Source organism: Quercus lobata, chromosome 5, assembly GCF_001633185.2.
Source record: "Quercus lobata isolate SW786 chromosome 5, ValleyOak3.0 Primary Assembly, whole genome shotgun sequence".
In the NCBI taxonomy this organism is placed as follows: domain Eukaryota; kingdom Viridiplantae; phylum Streptophyta; class Magnoliopsida; order Fagales; family Fagaceae; genus Quercus; species Quercus lobata.
In genome coordinates this window covers 62728758-62748577 of record NC_044908.1, presented here as the reverse complement: position 1 = coordinate 62748577, position 19820 = coordinate 62728758, and the positions used below count along the sequence as shown (strand labels likewise).

At 35.1% G+C, this 19820-nt stretch overlaps 3 protein-coding genes across 5 annotated transcripts; 1 reads left to right on the top strand and 2 right to left on the bottom strand.

Moving 5' to 3' along the window:
• Positions 1–918: 918 nt before the first annotated feature.
• LOC115992301 (putative FBD-associated F-box protein At3g50710) lies at positions 919–3243 on the bottom strand. Its single transcript, XM_031116454.1, has 2 exons — positions 1922–3243; positions 919–1819 (listed from the first exon to the last, which is right to left on the bottom strand). Exons 1-2 carry the CDS (start codon positions 2885–2887, stop codon positions 1358–1360), a joined length of 1428 nt encoding a protein of 475 aa, XP_030972314.1. The 5' UTR covers positions 2888–3243; the 3' UTR covers positions 919–1357.
• A 3908-nt stretch (positions 3244–7151) lies between these two features.
• LOC115990910 lies at positions 7152–7628 on the top strand. The gene has a single exon (XM_031114678.1). It carries the CDS (start codon positions 7152–7154, stop codon positions 7626–7628), a length of 477 nt encoding a protein of 158 aa, XP_030970538.1.
• An 878-nt stretch (positions 7629–8506) lies between these two features.
• Positions 8507–18465, bottom strand: LOC115989792 (small RNA 2'-O-methyltransferase-like). Of its 3 annotated transcripts, none has more exons than XM_031113664.1 (10): positions 18252–18463; positions 17296–17557; positions 17039–17128; positions 14720–15183; positions 14355–14600; positions 12474–13429; positions 11670–11821; positions 11478–11594; positions 10607–10723; positions 8507–9249 (listed from the first exon to the last, which is right to left on the bottom strand). In XM_031113664.1, exons 1-10 carry the CDS (start codon positions 18257–18259, stop codon positions 8806–8808), a joined length of 2856 nt encoding a protein of 951 aa, XP_030969524.1. In that variant the 5' UTR covers positions 18260–18463; the 3' UTR covers positions 8507–8805. The 3 variants fall into 3 exon arrangements, with proteins under 3 accessions (XP_030969524.1, XP_030969522.1, XP_030969525.1); XM_031113662.1 differs by having other exon boundaries at positions 17296–17570; positions 18252–18462; XM_031113665.1 differs by lacking the exon at positions 8507–9249 and having other exon boundaries at positions 10613–10731; positions 17296–17570; positions 18252–18465.
• Between the last annotated feature and the right edge of the window lie 1355 nt (positions 18466–19820).

Genomic DNA, 19820 nt, shown 5'->3' with positions numbered 1-19820 from the left:
CTAATGGGCTTTCAGACCTGAACCCCTCCATATTGAGATTGTAATCCAAAGTGCGCGCGGCCATTGATATGATCTGGGTTTTTCTTCAATCTTAATTCATCCTAAATTAAGAGAGAATTTCTTTCAAGAATCTTGAGAGAGAGAGAGAGAGAGAGAGAGTGAGTGAGTTCTTGAGAGTGAAAGAAGGCTTTTTGCTATGTAATGTGCTTTTCAAAGCTCGCATTGTGAGGCGGTTCAATTTATAAGGCTACTGACCGCGTGAGTTGCTGTTTCATGTTTTCCTTGGGGCCAAAGTAAAAGCCACCATCATACCAATATCCCCAGAATGTTAATAACGGCTATTTTATTTTTTGTGCTACCCAAACCCCAAATCCTTTTTTTTTATATTATATTTTATGTAAAAAAAAAAGTCGCTTTTAAGTTTTTTATCTATCGCTAGCACATTTTATCTAAGACAAAAAATATATAAATATATATATATATATATATATATATATATATTTAGAGAAAACAAATATTTTTGGTTGCTTTAAGTGAGCCAATGCCTCCAATTTGATAAAATAGATTATTTCAAGGGACGTGCTAATGTTTTGAGTAAAAATGCTGATATCATATGTGCATAAATTGACCACTTGTAGTAATGTAATTCCACTCTATGCTTCAAAATTTTCATTCTGGCACTTCTGTTTTATTTCTTTTTTATATTAGCTATGCAGTCCATTCCCATTAGTAATATAACTGTTAAATGACAAATAATTGTCTTCCATTAAGGCTCGTCGATCAAATAAATTTAAGTGTTACTTGATTACTAACAAAAATAGACAGCAAATCAAATATGAAAAAGGAATCAACAATTTATAAATTTTGAAACATACCAGCCAATATGAAAATAACCCAAATTTTAAGGTCAAACCGTTCTTTAGTCTACATATTAACCAGGGAAAAATTTGCCATGCACCAAATGCATGTAATACCCCTCATTAACTAGAAACAGGTACAAACTACAAAGAACAAAGAAAATCTGAACAGTCAAAATCTGTAGTTAGTTGGTGGGGTAACCCAAAAAAATAAAAAAGGTTTTGTTGGGTGCGTCCAGCTTAGGCGAGGATATCTGAAAAGCCATTAACTTCTGTTTAAACATGTTGGACACAGAAATGTTCAAGTTTCTGCATTAGCCATTAGCACTCAACCCAAATCAAACTAAAAGAGGCATAGAAACAATGATTAATTTCAAAAGTTGAACCACTACTGCTAGATAGTCCAGCTCAATTTCAAGGTGAGTAATGCCCAGATCAATGGTTACGGCCCACCCATCCCACGGTAAAAATTTATACACAAGATGAGTATCCTAGCATTATCACAACAGAGCTCGTTCATCAAATGCAATTTCACAAGTTTGAGAGCTCTTTGGGAACTTCTGTACTATCGTGCTTAATGCCTCGCAAACGCGAAGCTTCTCCTCTGATTCTAGATGACCATCAACAGTTATTTTCAATGTCTTTAATACTCTTGCCACCTTTAAGATTTGTCTAACAAGTTGCATCTCGTCTTTATCCCCTAAAAATCCTTTATAATGACAGGTCGTTAGGTGCGATGACAGACATTCAGGAACATCCAGTGGCTCCTCCCAAGAAGTGTCAGGTGTGGGCTGGCCATAGGAATGTTCAGGGCACGATTCAAAGGCAAGTATCTGTAGCTTTGGAGCCCGTCCAAGCAAGAATCGTATTGCATGCCACTCAAAATAAAGACATCCATTGAACTTCAAGGAGAACAAATTATGAAACATGGGAACATTGTCACCAAAAGCATGGCAGAGGATCTGCAAGCACCTCAAAACAATCACAAAGTCACAACTCAATCACAACAATATTATTATTATTAAGTATTTTCCCTACGAGAAAGGTAATGTGGCCTCAATTACCTCTGTGGTTTTTGTGGACAAACTCAAGGATTTGACATGAGCGAGTGGTCGAATCAAGTCCCATACCCTCTTTGCATCATCTTCAGTACTAACACCATTAACTATCTCAACTTGAAGGACTAATGCAACCAAGTGAGAGAGGTTTTCCAATACAACATCCTCGACCAAATGACCCTTGAAAATTAAGTACTCGAGAGCCGGGGTGTTTATGTGGACTTTGAATGATGAAGACTGAAAATTATAATTAAAGCAACATAAATACATTCTTTTGAGTGTGGGTACTTGTACAACGATGTTGAAGTTGCCTTGATCTTTACGCAAAAACACATAGAGGCACAAATCTTGGAGGACAGGGCAGGCAGTAAGGATGGCAGATAGAGATTCAGAGTTTGCATAGTTTAAAAGTGCAAGATGTAGAATCCTTAGACTTGGGAACCTAGCATCAGAAGGTGGATTGAGAGAAAAGTTGCCTGCCAATTTGAGAGCTACTAATGTTGTAGAAAAGAAGACACTGCGGGGAAAATCTAGCAGAGTGTCATTGCAAATATTTAGACAAAGCTCTTTCAAACCATGTGGAATGGCGGCGCGGACCCATGTGTCGACATAGAAGGGATGACAATGTGTGAGCCAAACAATGCTCAACGTGTGGAGGGGCATGGGATTGGGAATGGCGTTGCGAAGAGTCCATATTCTGGACACTATATCCACGAAGCTCAAGTTAAGATTGGGCCGGTTTAAGTCTGTTTCTATTAAGTGAAGTTGTGGAACGAGAGTCCATAGAGTCCTCCACCTGCTCGACAAAATGCTTGTGGCTACAGATTCTCGGATTGAGAGATGGGAGAGGATGTGGGTGAGGAGAGAGTCCGGCAGAGTGCTGATAATGTCAGGGTCAGCAGTAGAGGCATTTTGTCGAGCAGAAGATAGGCAACTCTTGCAAGACTTGGTTCTCGCATTTCTTTGACTCATATCTCTCCTTTCTGCACTCTCAATTCTCTGTCTCTTCCTTTCTACTTTCAATCTGCTTCTGATTTCGAGCTCTGAATCTGATTCAGTATGCGTCTGTGTGTGTGTTTCGCTTTGAGGAAGTGAGTGAGTACCGTGTGGAAATGGGCGAGAAGAAGAGATTTTATAGAAACAGTGGCAAGCGTTTTGATACGTACACAATTTTTGGGAGGAGAATTTTGGTTGTTTGTAACGAAACACTTACATAATCGGAACAAAAGTTAACAAAGATTTGACGGAGGAAATCCTGACTTCTGTGAACATTTGGATTTGATTGAGGAAATCCATCCTTCTGGAAACCAATTAGGATCTGGTTTGATTAAGCGTGCATTTGGGAGGGATGAAAAATGAAAATTATTTTACTATTCAGCTTATTTTTATTCATGAGTTCACTGTATTTTTTGGTACTATTTATAGGTTCACTGTACTTTTTAGTACTATTTATAAGTCTACTATTTCAACTAACTTTTATCTTTATGTACAGTACTTTCAGTAATAATTTTTCAGTTTTAGTAAAATAAGCGGTATCCAAACACATCTTAAACTTTTTAAATATCTTTATTCAATAATATCTGGCTGCTTTTATACCGGTTGCTACAACTTAACAATCGAAAAATAAAGACCTTACTATGTTTAAATAACTATATATTAACAAATATATATCGTTTTTTCTAACTTGTTGAGATGTATAGTATAAAACTTGCATTATGTCAAAATCATGGTTATCAGTATCTTAATCCAGATTTTAAGATCTTACGATTCTAAGATCCTACATCCCTAAACCGTCTTTGATCTTATTAGGATTTTTACTAAGGCCAAATCTATGTGGGATCCTGATCCAGATCTTAGGATTTTATAGAATCCCAATCTTTGTGATGTAAAGGAAAATGAAAAAAAATTTTAAAAAAGTTTGGGCATCCAAATGGAGTCCAAATGCCCAAAAATTGATTTTAAAAAATGTAATAAATAGATTCGCTTAGTGGCCTTAGCTAATTATATATATATAAGGAAAAATTAAACCCTACGGCTCACGTCAGTAATAAGTCATCACCTTAACGACTTAACCTAATAAAAAAAATCACAAAAAAACATAAGAGAAGAGAAGAGAATAGACTACTAGAGAGTTGAAGGCAAGTGCAAGAAGCTAAGAAACTCATCAGTGAGGCAACTGTGAGAGAGACCATAGACAACAACGGCAATTATCTAATGGATGATGCGGGCCATATGGTTGTTAACAATGACAATAATGTTATTTATAATTATCAACCGTACTTTGAAGAACCCATCAAATATAACCCAAACTTGGTCTTGATGATTGAGTACGTTTGTGGAGTAGTTTAAACATTGTTATTTGCTTTGTTTTGTTTATTTAGACAATATGAATGTTTTGAGTCGTTTAACTTAGAACTTGGTATTTGTGAGTTGTAATTTTTGAACTTTGAACTTTGTTTATGTATTTTTAATTTGGTACTTTACTTTTTATTAGTATGTCACTAATTTGTGTCAAAAATTACTTTTTTTTCAATATTTCTTTAATATATATTTTGAATTACAATTATGGGTATTTTTTAATCAGAAAGTAGGATCTTATGATCCTTGTGCCAATCTTACGATCCGATTCTCGAACCCTCTCACCCATCCTGTTTAGGATCTTGATCCTGGTAACTTGGTAAAAAATTATCTTTTCTCCTTTAATGACTTTAATGATTCTTTCACATATCATCATTATTTGTGATTTTTTTTTTTTTTTTTTGACTTTACAAAATCTATTATACCCAATCTGATCATGCAACCACACAAGGGGGTTTCAAAGGAAAATAAAGTCTATAGAGTCACACTAATCTTTACAAGATATTTCACAACTATTAATGCGACAAAGTTGTGAAAGGTAGATGATAAAATGATGTCAGCAATTGACCCATATAAAAACCAATAAAAACTTGTAAACCTAACTTATTGTAAAAATTCAAAATTGTTTCTAAAAAAAAAAAAAAAATCTTATTGTAAAAATTGTTGTGTTCATTGCATTACTTAAAAAAGAGGTAAAGAAAGTGTTAAAAACGCCTACAAAACTCAACCTCAAGTAATATAGATTTGAGAATCTAAATAGCATAATCAACATGTAGAGGGGTGAAGCAGCTTCATCAAGCTCAAGAAAAGACTGAAACCAAATCACAAATCCAATGTCCAATCCAATGTTAGTTGGCATATTATTATTATTATTTAAAATTCAATTGAAAAACTCTTACAGGTTTTTTTTTTTTTTAATATTAAGTATTTTTAATACACATCGAAAAATAGCTATTATCAATGCTAGCTATAACTCCATCTATGTGAAAAAAATTACAAAATCAAACCTCAATACAAAATCAAATGATCCCAAAAATAGAAAAACCCAGAAACTTGGTTTCCTTGTTGAATAATCACATTTGATGAGCATTACCTTTTGCTTCCGCAGAACCTTTCTTTTTCAAGCCGTATTGGCCCAAAACCAAATGAACAGCCTTGTCTTGATCAACCACTTGAGTCTTTGTGATTTTCACGTCGGCTACAACTACAAATTCATTGAGCCCAAAAGCTTGAGAAGCATCAATGACAAAGGACTCAATGGCTGGCTCCAAACATTTGCAAAGAGAAGGGTCAAGGTAGAAACTTTCGAGCATATCCAAGATGTTGAGTTTTCGAAACTCCGGCAAGGCCAAGACACGTGGAGGAAAATTGAAAACTTCGACAAAATCAGGAGAGAAAATGTCTTCGACCAAAGCCAATGTTGATGGGTCATTAACAGAGCACTGGTCTGAATAATTTGAAATTGGTGCATCTATCTCATTCGGATTTCAATGGCTCCCATTGATTCTCCTAATGGGTTTTTAGATCTGTACCCTTCCATGTTGTCCCAAGTGAAAGCGGCCATTGATATGATATGGGTTCTTTCAAGAATCTTGAGAGAGAGAGAGAGAGAGAGAGAGAGAGAGTTCTAGAGTGAGAAAGAAGGATTTTTGTTATGTAATTTGTTATACTAACATTGAATTGGGAGACAGTTCTATTTATAAAGCCAATGACAGCATCACTTGCTGTTTCTTGTTTTCCTTGGGGCTAAAGGAAAAACCGTCATACCAATGTCCATAGAATGTTAATAACGGCTATATTTATTTTTTGTGCTACCCAAATCCTTTTTCAATATCTTATCTTCTTAATATCCCCATGGAAAAAAAGAAGGTAAGATATACTATCGTAACTCCTCATTGGTCTATATGTTTGGTGTTAATGAGCGTTGCATGATTCAAACTCAAGCACCAAAGGCAAGATGGATGAGGTGCTTGACCACTAAACTCTCACACCAAAGTTATGTAATGTCTTATTAATCCATCGTGATTGTAAACCCATTGCAAATCCTTTATCCAAATTTTTAATAAAAAGAAATCAATGTGAACTCATATAATTTGTTTGAACTTTAGGTAAGTCTATTATTAACTTAAAAAAAAGGAGGAAATTTTATTTATACGGTTTAAATGATGTCCCGGCATGAGAACTCAAGTGATGTTTGCACTTTATGAATGGTAAGTGATATTTTGTGTTTGGGGCTAAGAAAGATAATTTTAATTTCAACTTTGGGACCAAGCTATGTTACTGACTTTATCATTTGTTAATTGTCAGACAGGATATATAGTTCTTTCAAAGTTTCTAGCTCATATAAAAACAGATTCTCCACACACACAAAAGCTTATACCAACCTCATATGGGTTCTAATTTTTGAAGAAAAAATGCCGAAATCTTTATTCAATAATACTTGACCAATCTTACAAAAATAATAATAATAATAATAATAATACTTGACCAACATAAAAAATAAAAAATAAAAGACTCCACAATATATACATTCTAAAAACAAGGAAGAAGGAACCAACAACTCCCAAACAAAATACAAATATACAATCAACAACTTCTAGTCATGGGACTCACTTTCACATAATCTTCTACTAAAAACTAGGACACAACTAAACCAAAATGTAAGGACTAATTATTATCGCCTAGTGTCGGACCTCTCCTCCTGTAGGAGCTATCCCTCTCGTGAAAACGAGCCTTACCTCCCTGGGATATTCCTAGGGTTTTTCCATCATCCTAAAATCTTTCTAACCTTCTTTACCTTTCTACCACCACTTGTCACATAAAATACATTCGGTATAACGTTGTGGTGGCTGTTCAGTAGTGCTTGAGGAAAACAACCATGGCTGAAGATGTGATTAATAGTACGGTAAACCTGAAGTTGACGGCGGAGGAAGAAGAAGAAATACAGGTTTCGGAGGAGGGCAGAACGGAGGAAATGGATAGCTGCGTTTTAAGCTTGATAGGAAAATTCCTTACTTGTAAACCATACAATCGAAAAGCTGCTAAAACTACCCTCCAGAAAGCGTGGGGATTAGATAAAGAGTTGCAGATATCTGAGGTGGGCTCAAATCTTTTTCAATTCAAGTTCCAATCTGAATATGATCTTGATCGCATTCTCCGGGGAGGGCCGTGGTGTTTCGATAACCAACTGTTGATGCTTACTCGGTGGAAGGCAGGAATGAGCGCTAAAAATGTAGTTTTGGAGCATGCATCAATGTGGATTCAGATATGGGGAGTCCCATTCGATATGATGGCCTCAAAGGTGGCGATGGAGATAGGAAATAAGATGGGTGTTGTGGAGGATGTTGAACGGTGACGACGAACTGATGAACAAAATCTTTTTTTACGAGTTAAGGTTGCGCTTCCTATCTCGAAACCCATCCGAAGAGGTGGATTCCTAATGGGGTTGGATGGACGGAGGCATTGGGTAGACTACAAGTATGAAAGGCTGTCGGTGTTCTGCCATTTCTGTGGAGTTCTTGGGCATGATCTTAGACACTGTCCAGCACACTATGAAGAATCAAAAAAGGCTACCACGTTGGAATATCAATACGGAGACTGGCTAAGGGTGCCCAATGGAAGAAATCGATCTCCTCCGCGTCGACGGAATGCAAGTCCGTATGGTGATGATGTGGTTGAAGAGGAAGAGAGGCAGCCGGCGGAGAAGAGTGGAATAGGAGCAACAGTAAAGACGGCGGCGAGGGTTTTTGCTCCTAGTAACGGACACACAAAAAAAACTCCTACTACCAAGAATTACAAACGACTCTAAGAACAAACTCCTATGACACATCTACAATGACTCGACACAATTAAAGGGAAGCATTATCCCATTTCCTCACGATCTATTATGACTCGTTCCCTTTTCTATGTAAGAGGACATAATTCAATCCTTGCTTCAAAAAGAAAAAAAGACCTAATTTAATCCCATAACATAGAATACCACCATCTATATGGATAAACCCCTAATTCTACAAATAGTGTAGTTTTACAACAAAAATTTAACTAATTCAGGACTCTTATTTTTCTCACCCTTCTTAATTTTGCTATTTGCATGCAACAACACTAAGTCACACAAACTCATTACATTTATTGCCAGGACGAGACTTGCCACAGGTGTAGATTTTGGAATCAACATGGGAAGAAGATTTAAAAATAAATAATTTAATAAATAAACTTCGATCTGCAGTGAGTGAATGGACCAAAGAAAGCATCAGCTGATTTGCAGGTATGATATCCAAAAATATGGGTCAAAATAAGTCTATATTAAGCAATTGAAAGAAGAGAGCCGACAATGAATTTGCAAGGGACAAGAAATTGCTTTAGTTTTGGGGGCACATCTGTATGCATACACATGCATTTTCTTTTTGATCCAATCAATATTTCCCTACCTAAAAATTGGTTACTCAGTCTAGGAGGCCTAAAGCTCTAATAAAATTAAACGCACTACCCCGGTTGACACGTTCCAAATGGACTGTATAAGGAAGATGAAGTTGTCAGCTAGAAGATGCTGAACTACTCCACTCCCATATAACTTGGTAATGATGTCCTGTATCTGCATTCTTAAAAAGATCATCTCCCTGAGGAGGGCAAATTCTTCTGAAGACAGCAATCTGGGAAGCAAACCCTGGTTCCGAGTCAGCAGATCCACCTACCCCACTGAACTCAACGCTGTAATTGTGCTTTGCAGCTAATTCAGTTGCCCAGTGGTTGAACTGCTCTCTAGTCCACTCAAATTTGTGGTCATGGTTGCGAAATTTACAGGATTGTGACTGGGTTTTCTCATCTGGATCCTCTTCTTGGCTTGGTGGACTAGATTTCTGGAGTATCACATTGTATTCATAGTTTGGAGTTGAAACAATAAGAACCTTTGGACAAAAATAACTCAGCACAACATCTCCAAACAGACATGCCTGATCTTCTTCCATATGCTCAATAACCTGTAATTCCAAAGATTCAACTGTCAATCAGGACCAGTAAGGAGCCAGTTTATTGTTTTGGATGAAAATATATAGCATATAATTTTGGGTAAATTGTAAAATACACCCCTAACGTTTGGAGATGATTGAATTTTACACCCTAAAGTTTCGGAACTTTGATTTTACACCCTTATGTTTGGTTCCGTTAGCAAATCACCCCCTCAGTTAGTTTTTTGCTGTTAACTGCCATGTCATCTTGCTGATGTATTTTTTTTTATTGCCAAATAAGCTCCAAAACGACACAGTTTGGCAATGAAGTGATGACCTGGCACATACAAAACGGTATCATTTGCCCAAAGAAAAAAAAAAAAATCTGCAACTTCACCGTTTCCCCACCAAACAGAAAATCTCAAAGTTGATCCTCATCAACTTTTTCCTTAACAGGAATGGCAAAGAGCTTAGCCCAAATGATAGCGCCACGAATAGCAGTAGAAACCTCCTTGCTGTTATCTCAAAAAAAAAAAAAACCTCCTTGCTGCACTTGACACCGAGCCCGACGTGGCCGTTGTTATCACCAACGATGACGAAGGCCTTGAAGCAAGTTCTCTAATTGGCACGGGTCTATTTTTGAACGGGCAAGATCTTCATGACCTCGTCCTTGAGACCAAGGCAGAGCTTGTCCACGATCTGGTGCTCCTTAATTGTTAGCGAGTGGAGGTAGATCTGCTCCAGGGATTTTATCTTATCGGAATGGACGAGGCGTCCAAGCTTTGTGACTGGCACCCACTTCTCCTCCTCCTTGCGTCTCCCATGGCGGCGTCCACCAAGTCCGCCGTCGCCTCTGGGCGTCTTCCACAAAAGCCTCTGCCGAAGCCTCCACACTCTCCTCCTGCTCCACCGCACTCAGCCATGATTAGGATAGGGAGCTAAGGGCTGGGTTTTGTTTGGTGGGGAAACGGGGAAGTTGCAGATTTTTTTTTTTTTTTTTTGGTTTTCTCTTTGGGCAAACGGCACCGTTTTGTATGTGCCAGGTCATCACTTCATTGCTATTGAAACTGTGTCGTTTTGAGGCTTATTTGGCCAAAAAAAAAAACACGTCAGCAAGATGACATGGCAGTTAACAGCAAAAAACTAACCGGGTGGTGATTTGCTAACGGAACCAAACATTAGGGTGTAAAATCAAAGTTTCGAAACGTTGGGGTGTAAAATTCAATCACCCCTAAACGTTAGGGGTGTATTTTGCAATTTATCCTATAATTTTCCATTGTATTTGCCATTTAAAAGGCAGGAATGGAAACATTTCAACAGCTAAAATAAGGTAACAGAAACTATGCATTTTAGTAAAAAATTAAGTGAATTGAGAAGGGTAATAGAATACCTCTAAGCAAGTGCCAATATCAAACCCACATAATCGGGAATCAAAATCTGTGATGGAACCATCATAAAGAATGGCAGAATTGATGCCTGTATTGTTGCTCAGTTTTGAGTGAAGAATCTGCAGTACTAACAAGAATCAAGATCCTCAGATAAAGCACGTGGTTAACTGTAAAGGAATGAAACATCATAGTAGAAAGAAAAAACAGAGATAAAATCCACAAACTTTTACATAAGGGAGAACATTTTATTTTTTTAATTTTTTTTTAACAAGGATGAAAAGGTTTTATTCTTAATGTATACACCATGCAAAACAGATGGATGAAATTAAATGCACTCAAACCAAGGAAACAAAGTCAAAAGTATCCTCTAAAGATCTGCAACCTTTAAATTGGTTGTTTTTTCCATCAAAAAAAAAAAAAAAAGGTTATTTTTTAGGCAAGTGTTCAACTCTACAGCGTATACATCCATTTGGTATGACATCAATTTCCTAAATGGAAATGACAAGAGGTTTAGGCTAACACCAACGAAATCATTCTCGTAAGAAACCAACAACCACATATTGGCATGCATTCCAGCATGACTAGTGTTTGTGTGTGTCTATAATATATATATATATATATATATATATATATATACACACACACATTCAGCAAAGGACCAACATTTTCTTTGTAAGGTTCTCAATGATTAGACTGGCCAATTAAACAATGAAACCAGTACCCTTGAACATAATCAAGGTATTTAGCAGAAAATCTGACATTATGCACTCCAATAGGTAATAAACCTAAGATGGAGTGACCATTACTCAAAAGAAAATTTTGGGATTTAATAAGGAAACTATGCAAAACTGAGCAGCTGTAAATGGTTCATACCTTTGCTGCACGACCTAGACTCTTCTGTGAAATATCAACACCAACAATTTTTTCCAGAGCAGTTGGATAATTTAATAACGAATCCAATAAACTACCAGAGCCACATCCAAAGTCAACCTGAAGATAAAACAGAGATCAACTAAATTTAACATATCAGCACAGAAAATTCACAGATGAGAAATGCTTGCATACCAAAGTAGTGGCACCAGATTCTTTGATGCGTTGCACTGCATATTCCACACGTTGCTTTGAAAGTGGAGGGCTGAAAAGAGCCTGCTCCATTCTGTCTTCCAGAGGTTCTGTTACCTGCAACAATCTTATAGAATACTCCAAGCAGCAGGATTCTGCATGTAAGAGAACAAATAAGACAGTGCACAGTTAGTTAGATCTCAGAATCAATACTCGAAGTAAAAGAAATGAAAGAAAATAGATAGGCCCTTACTACAGGTTGGTAATCAGTTACAAATGAAATATGTCAAAAAGTTCACTCATAAGTTGCCACATAACATAGAATTTGTTATATTTCTCAAAACATGTTCCATTGTCTTAGAGAAAACAGTTTTGAAGGAAAAGAGAAACTGAAAGAAGTTGTTTCCCTCATTTTTAATCATGCATCTCTTGTTGACACTAATAATAAACCAACATTGCTGTATTGCCTCCTTGCAGTAAAATAGGATGTATTTTTCATAATCTCCTACCAACAACAAGGAGCAATGAGAGAATTCTCAGTGTGCAGCTTTTTAAGATTTGATCTTCTTTTTCACCTCAGTCAAATGATTTCTTTTTTTAACAGATGCAAATGTTTAACAATGTCAGCCAATCAACAGGGCATGACCAAGCAATTGCATGCCTTCAACATAATGAAACCACCTTGCAATCAACTTTGAAACTGAGACTGAGAACATCAATATAAAAATTCAGATTGTTAAGAATTCATCGATTTCATAATTACGAGTCAGATTCATGTAGCTACAATGAAAGGATAGGGAAGCTCACTTGAAGATAACAATGAAAGAGTCCTTGCAGAATTAACAGCTGCAGCTAAAATAAACTCTTCAGGGGGCAACTCTGTTTTAAAACAAGCAGACTGACCAACGGACATCAGAGTCACAACTAATTCAAGATGGGGAATAACTGCTCCAACCCCTATCTCAAACTCAAACTTGGGATTACTTTCAAGATTTTCCTTCATATGTTCACCTTCTGTTACCAAAAAAACAGAATAACTAATACATAACAAGGACCCATTGGAAGGGCAGACACCAGAATCTGGTCCCTCAATGTTTAAAGATTGAACTCCTTGTTCTGGCATAGTATTTAGCATACTCATAGTGTTTGGTTCTAGAAATTTGACCCCTTCAGTCTCAGCATGGTGAACAGTATGAATTGATCGAGACAACACAAACTCCTTAAGAAAATTTTCATGAGAAAATTGAACATCGAGGACATTGGCAGTACTATTTAGCTTCTCTGAAGGCAAGTTTAGGTCCTTAAAATACATGTTTAACCAGGAGATAATTTTTAAAGAAGTGTTCTGGATGGAATCATTCTGCTTCTTAAACGAATCTTTGGGGGAACATTCTATAATCAAATCCTGACTCTTCGAAAATATTTTTATTTCACATTGATAGCTGACTGCTGATTCAACTGATTCCCTGGCATCAGTAGAAATAGCACCTCCACTTGCACGTTCTGTCTCTTCTTCAGATGAGTCTGTAACCTTCAACTTCTTGCTTGATCCAGGTGACTCAGACACTGCTTTTAAAGGAGTACTTATAGTAGAAAAGACTGGTTCAGATAGCCTATGCTGACGACAGAATGTAAACAGGACATCTCTTGGCAAAGAACCCCTCCAATTTGTTCTTGTAGTGAATGCCAAAGGAAACTCTGCTGTTAGCACTGCTTCTCTGGACAGCTTGTAAATTCCACCTGGTATCTTACTTATGAGCATCCTGAAATCCATCTAATTATGACTAATTTAGGCAAGGGTGCATGGTTACACAATAATTCAGCAAAAGGCACAGTAGCTGTACATGTGAAACTTACTCTCCACCTTACTCTTTGACAAGAAGGCTAAAAAAATATGAGAAAAGAAAAAAAAAATTTGGGAAACCTTCAGAGGTTTCCTAAACAACTCCAACCTCTTGGAAGGCTTCACAAAAATGGTGATCTCCCCTATGATTTTGTAATTTGTAATTTTTTATCATTTGCGCAAAAATAAAAGTAATTAAATGGTTAATACAATTATCATAATGCTAAATATTAGACTCTACCCAACTGAGAGACAATATTAACAAAACAGTACTCCAAAAAAAAAGAGCTAATTAATTATAAAGAGTAAAGATATGAAACAAGTTAGAAATGTAGACACAAATAAAACAGAATATGTATCATAATATACTGAAATGGCATGAGGAAATGAAAAAAAGATTCATAAATTTTGTTCAGACAATTCACCAACAAAGTATCCATGAAACATGATTTGTGGAATTTAAACTGATCATAGAGCAAACTGCACAAAAGTACTAAATAAATGCAGATTCTTTATGCTTCTGCATTAATTTGGATAAAACATAACGATCAAGTATCATTTGGAGTTGACAAGGCAGGTTCTATAAACACAGGTGTAAGAGTTTGGAAGGCATGTTACAGTCAATGTATAATTAAATGACAGTCAAGGCAACATCCACATTGAATCTTTTTAAGATTTCTTAGATTTATTGAATTTCATATTGTAATTGGTTAGGATTAGTGGGTTACAAATCCTGTGTAATCTAGCAGTCCTTCATTTAAGTATAAAATTATCATTTTTGAAATCACTTGAAAAGGATCAATATGGTAAAAAAAATCAATAAAATACATGAAGTCAGAAGAGACCTATAATATGATTGCACGGATACATCTTCATAGAAAAGGTCTTTGGACCTCCAAGTGAATCCAATGGATGCCAAAATTGCGTCACCATATATATCTTGACTGGACAAATAACTTGCCCTTGCATTTAATGATACTTCAGAATGAAGAGCTTCTTTTGCATTAGGATGATCTGATGATGGCTCTATCAGATATGACTGATGAGCAGCGAAGTACAATCTTGTCTCAGAAGAAGCTTTACCAATAGCCCTGTTAAAAAACCAAGTACTGGATTAATACCAAAAGTAAGACTCAGATATAAGAAAGCCACTTTAAGCATTGAAAATTTCCTTCCTCCTAGGCTCTGCTATTAAATGGCTTCACCCTACCTGGAGATCAGAACCTTAGCAGCATCTGCTAAGTCAAGTTTTTTGGCAATAACATCCAGGTAATACCCTGTTGAGGAAATATCAAGAATCACAAGTTCAATGGCCTTTTCCTGTGAACATGGAATATGTATGGCTTCAACTAAAGTGCTTTGTGGGGCGCCAGATTGTTGGTCAACTGATGACTCTATAACTTCAGGAGGGTATAAATTTTTCCTCCAAATCGAAAGCTGCCCCTCAGACGTAGCAACAAGCTCAGACAATCTTGAAGCGGCCCTCATAATCAATGGAATAACCAAGAATGGATTTGACTCCACCTTTGGATTAATGCATTTGCAAAGACTGTTAAGCTTTGAATCATAGACAGCCATGACAGAAAGCGGAACCAACCCACAAAGATCACCTTCTCTCTCCAAAGCTGCTCTTAAGTGACCACTAATGGGGTGGGGTGGATCAGATGAGAGGAACTTTACCATGACACAAAAGCAACACAGAGAAGGTCAGAGACAAAAAATATACCCAAGGTAACATAGAATTTTATTTCCAAAAATGTTTGCAGCAGGATGTATTTATACTATAACATCAACGAAGGTTTAGAAAACAAAATGAGCCTATAGAAGTCATCCTCTATCTGTATAGTTGCTCTAAAATGACACCTCACAAGACACAGATAAATTAATTATATCAATGCCAACATAGAAAAGCACAAAGCTACATAAAAATCAAATCAAGGTAAGGCTCCATAAAAAATCGTATAAATGCTTAATTGTCTAAGTAATTTAATAAGCAATCCATCGGCATGTAAAACTCAGGGAAAAAGAAGAAACGCAAAGCACAGTAGTCAGGGATTCAGATTGCCCCAAAAAGGCCAAAAAAAGAAATATCATGACGCACTAGTTACATGACTAAGGGCATGTTTGGTACACAAGAATAGATTCAAGAATGGAATAACTATCCTTTGTAATCACCATTTAGTTGCTTGGTTACGGTTTCATTACAGGGAATAGCTATTCCTTAGCAAAAGGTCCTTAATAATTATTCCTTAAGTCACGTAGCTCAAAAAATTGAAATTCCCCAAAAAACGATTGTTCTCTCTCACTATAGTCGGGAAGAGTAAGATTATTTTCTTCAATAAAAAGGTAACATTTATAATTATTGATTGTTATATTTAATTATTAAAAAGAAAAAAAAAAAACTGTTGACAAGTATAAGTCTAATCAATTGTATTATGATATGAATTTTAATTAAGAAAAAACAAACAAACAAAATTACAAACTCATTTTTCCATATGTATTAATTTAAATTTCAAATATGTATTAACTTTTTTTTTTTTTTTAATTGAAAATGTATTATTTTTTCACCCCAAAAAATCAAACTTGTTTTATATATCAACTTTTTCAAGTAAGTGAATTTGTCATTTTTTAGATTTTTTTTTTTTTATAAGTTTCCACATGTGAGCTTCTTAGAATTAAATATTTAGGGGAAGTTTTACTTATCAAAAAAAAATTATTTAGGGGAAGTTTTAATCGTTTTAGACATTTATGGAGATAACAACTTTGAACAAAGGACAATCCTTTTTTTTTTTTTTTTTTTGGTAGAAAGGAAATTCAATAAAACTAAAGAACCAAAAAAGTTTCAGGACAAAGCCTGTTACAAACACACCATTCAATCCGAAAGATAAAAATCTAACAAGTCCACTGGTGGACCATCATACAACACAAAAATGGAGATTTGATTGAGTCCCAACCTCGCCAAACTATTAGCACATCTGTTAGTTTATTGATTTTACAATAATTTTATCACACATAAGCAGATGTTAAGTGAGATCAACAAAGAGAACAATATAATTATATAAGAGTATTTTAGGAAATTTGATTGGGATATGACCCTCATTCTATCATCAAATCAAGCTATACCAAACTATGAATTACATATTCAGTCATTTATTATCACCAACACATGCATAGGAATAATTATTCTATTACAGCACCACCTGCTTTTATTCTTGTTTATTCATCAAAAAAAATTACTCTATTACAGCTTCTTGGATTATGTGTAATACTTACTCTTATTCCTAAGTAATTATCATTACAATATTACCAAAGATGCACTGTTCCAACAAACTATATATTAATTAAAATAGAAACAAAGTTAGCTACTCTTAGTTATTTGAATTCCAAAAATGAATGAAGGTACAAATCCCTGTGTAGTAGGAAAAGAAAGATTGAAAAAAAATATATATATATACATATATATATATATATATATATAAATATATTAAAAAAAGCTATTCACAATTTTTTGCCAATTCAAACCACTAACCTCATTTGAGAATAGATATGTGAGACGTTCAACTAATAAATCTGATGCTTCCTGTGGAGTGGGACTATCAGTTGAAATTTGGATGCCTAGCTGCGGAAGAAGTAATTTAACCCCCCAAAAAAGGACAAAAATGGTTATTACCAAGTGTTGTTCCCACAAAAGTAGATATCACAAGTGAGACAATATATGAAGTACTGGCCAGACAATGAATAAGAAAAATAGCAGGGGTAATTAATGGAAAGGGCGATGAACAAAACCTTCTCTATAGCCATCTCTGCAGCAGATTTCTCAGCATCCTTCTTTCTCTTAAATATTCCTGACTCAATTGTAATTTCTGGCAGCTGCAAGATGCAGCGGTAACTACAGGGCCCTTTCTGTGGGATGGCCAACCCTGGGCATCCCTTTTCATAAGATTCCTGTACTTCCTCTACCTTATAGCAAGCCTTGCTACCAAACTTTTGGAATATAATAGATTTAGGTGCAAGGTTTGTCTTCTTGACCACATCAGCCGGGGATTTTCCGTTTTCCATCACTATCATTTGAGCATTTGAATATAAAAATTACCAAATTACAAATTTATCACATAAATAAAACAATATCTCAAAGATGGTTAAATTTCATTAAGGAAAGGGGTGATATATAGAAGATTAGCATCTATTTGGTAAGTAGTATAAAGTATTAATGTAGACACTGCATTTTGGATGCGGTTTCTCACAATTAACCAAGTTTATATATAGCAATTAACATAGTATGAAAGGGTTTTTATTTATTATTATTATTATTTCTTACTGAAACAATATGGACTTTCTTCTTGCAAGTCAACAACTAAGGAATGAAGCAATAAAGTCAGAATTTTGATAAATATGAAAATGTGAGAAAATTTCAACAAAACCCCATAATTTATTTACTCTTTTTATGTCCCTCAATTTTCTCAGCGAAGTTAGCAGTAGGCAATAAGTTTCAAAAGTCTTCAAATAACTTGCATGGTGATCTTATATAGGAAAGACCCAAAAAGATTTGATTTTGAAAACAAAGGACATAAATTTAGGCAATTTTAGCAAATGGGTCTGAAACCAAGCAATGCAGTAAGCAATTGGAACAACATTAGACTCAAAATTGAGCAAGAAAAACTCAATGGGTTTTCGTCCAACAAGTTAAAAACACAGAAACAAAAGAAAAAAGAAAAAAGAAAAAGCATAGATTAAAGCCATACCTAAACATGGGCAATGGGAAATTGTTCAGCTTTTTGGGGTTTGAGTTGAGTGTGATGTTTGTGTTTGTGTTCTGTGGGGTTTTGGGCTTCTGGGTTTACTTCTTATAGTTCTTACTTGGGGGGTTTTGGGAAAGCAAAGAATTTTTAAAGAGAGTTAAGACTTAAGACTTAAGAGAGAAGGGGGCACTGAAGTGGAGTGAGAGCGAAAGGTTAGTGAGTCCAATCAGAACTTAACAAAAAAAAAAAAAAAGTCACGCCTTTCCCACTGGTCTTGAACGTGGCAGTTAAGGAGTTACCTTTTTCTTTTTTCTTTTTTAACACCATAAACAAAGCCACAATTTTAGTCCAGAGTGATAGCTTTTACTTGTAATATCACATTTTCTTTACAACTTATAGATTATCACATGGATAATATTGCGGCAAAAGTTGTGGATTAGCTTGTGCCCCTCTTCTCTCTTTTTTTTTTTTTTTTTTTTTTGTAGTTAAGGTGAGGGAAGGAATTTCCTTTTATGGTTCTATTCTCTTTTTATTTTTTTTATTTTTTCCTTTTTAGGGAAATAATGAAGTGTACGTATGGTACATACAACACTTAAAAATTGTGCATTCAAACTTCAAAATTCTATGTAATTTAAAATGAGAAAATTTTCATAATTTAACTAAAATCATATAATTTGTTTAGTTTAAAATAAGATAATTTAGCTAGTTGAAGGTTGAAACTCAACATTTTTCAATATTTATCAAATTTCTTTTTTTCTTTCTTACGTGACAAACTTTATTTTAATTCATTCTTCCACTACTAGATCAAAACATCAAATTAGGGTGGGAAAAGGATTTTTATTACCGAAATTTTTAGGTAGTATTATTTAAAACATAAAAGGAACACTTATTTAATAGCTTTCCTATATATAGAGAAAAGGCTCAACAGAGGAGAGGAGAGGAGAAAGTGATCATAATGTATTAATTTTTAATATATTTCAACAAAAAAAAAAAAATGTTGATACCACAACATTTATACCACTTTTGCAACAACTCGTCACATAGGGAGTTATAAGTGGTAGAGAAAAAAAAATATAAATAAAAGGTCCATATTTCTATCATTCATAATTCACCATATGACAAGTTGTGTAAAATATTGAACCTTTTCCTTTACTCTTATCATCTTCCTCTGTCTCCCTCAATTTTGAAACATATTAAACTTCTTAATAAAGTTTCCAAGATAAAAACCACTCGAATCTAGAAGCTGGCAAAAAAGAATTAAAAAAAAAAAAAGCAAAAGAATATTGTTTGCGATGCCAACTAATTAACAAAGTCTCATATTTCAATACAATAATTATCGAAACAAAGTAGAAGAGAAGGGAAGATTAGGAAAAGCAAACCAAGTTCAATGTATTCAAGAGGTGATGGTGTAAAAATTCTATTTCTATTTCCTTTCCTTTTGTAATTTAATCTAAAAGCAGAGTCCTTTTTCTCCAAAAAAAAAAAAAAAAAAAATTCCTTTCCTTTTCTTTTTCCAAGTGTCGTTTTTTTTCTTTTACAAAATTATATTTTAGAACCTATAATTTAGAGGGT

Excerpts from the sequence above, each read along its gene's own strand:
- LOC115992301 (XM_031116454.1), bottom strand. The coding sequence starts at position 2,887 with ATGAGTCAAAGAAATGCGAGAACCAAGTCTTGCAAGAGTTGCCTATCT. Across the intron at positions 1,820-1,921 it reads TGTCCACAAAAACCACAGAG|ATCCTCTGCCATGCTTTTGG; the intron begins GTAATTGAGGCC and ends AGGTGCTTGCAG.
- LOC115990910 (XM_031114678.1), top strand. The coding sequence starts at position 7,152 with ATGGCTGAAGATGTGATTAATAGTACGGTAAACCTGAAGTTGACGGCG.
- LOC115989792 (XM_031113662.1), bottom strand. The coding sequence starts at position 17,568 with ATGGAAAACGGAAAATCCCCGGCTGATGTGGTCAAGAAGACAAACCTT. Across the intron at positions 11,822-12,473 it reads TCTTTCATTGTTATCTTCAA|AATCCTGCTGCTTGGAGTAT; the intron begins GTGAGCTTCCCT and ends TCTTACATGCAG. Across the intron at positions 11,595-11,669 it reads AATCTGGTGCCACTACTTTG|GTTGACTTTGGATGTGGCTC; the intron begins GTATGCAAGCAT and ends TTTTATCTTCAG.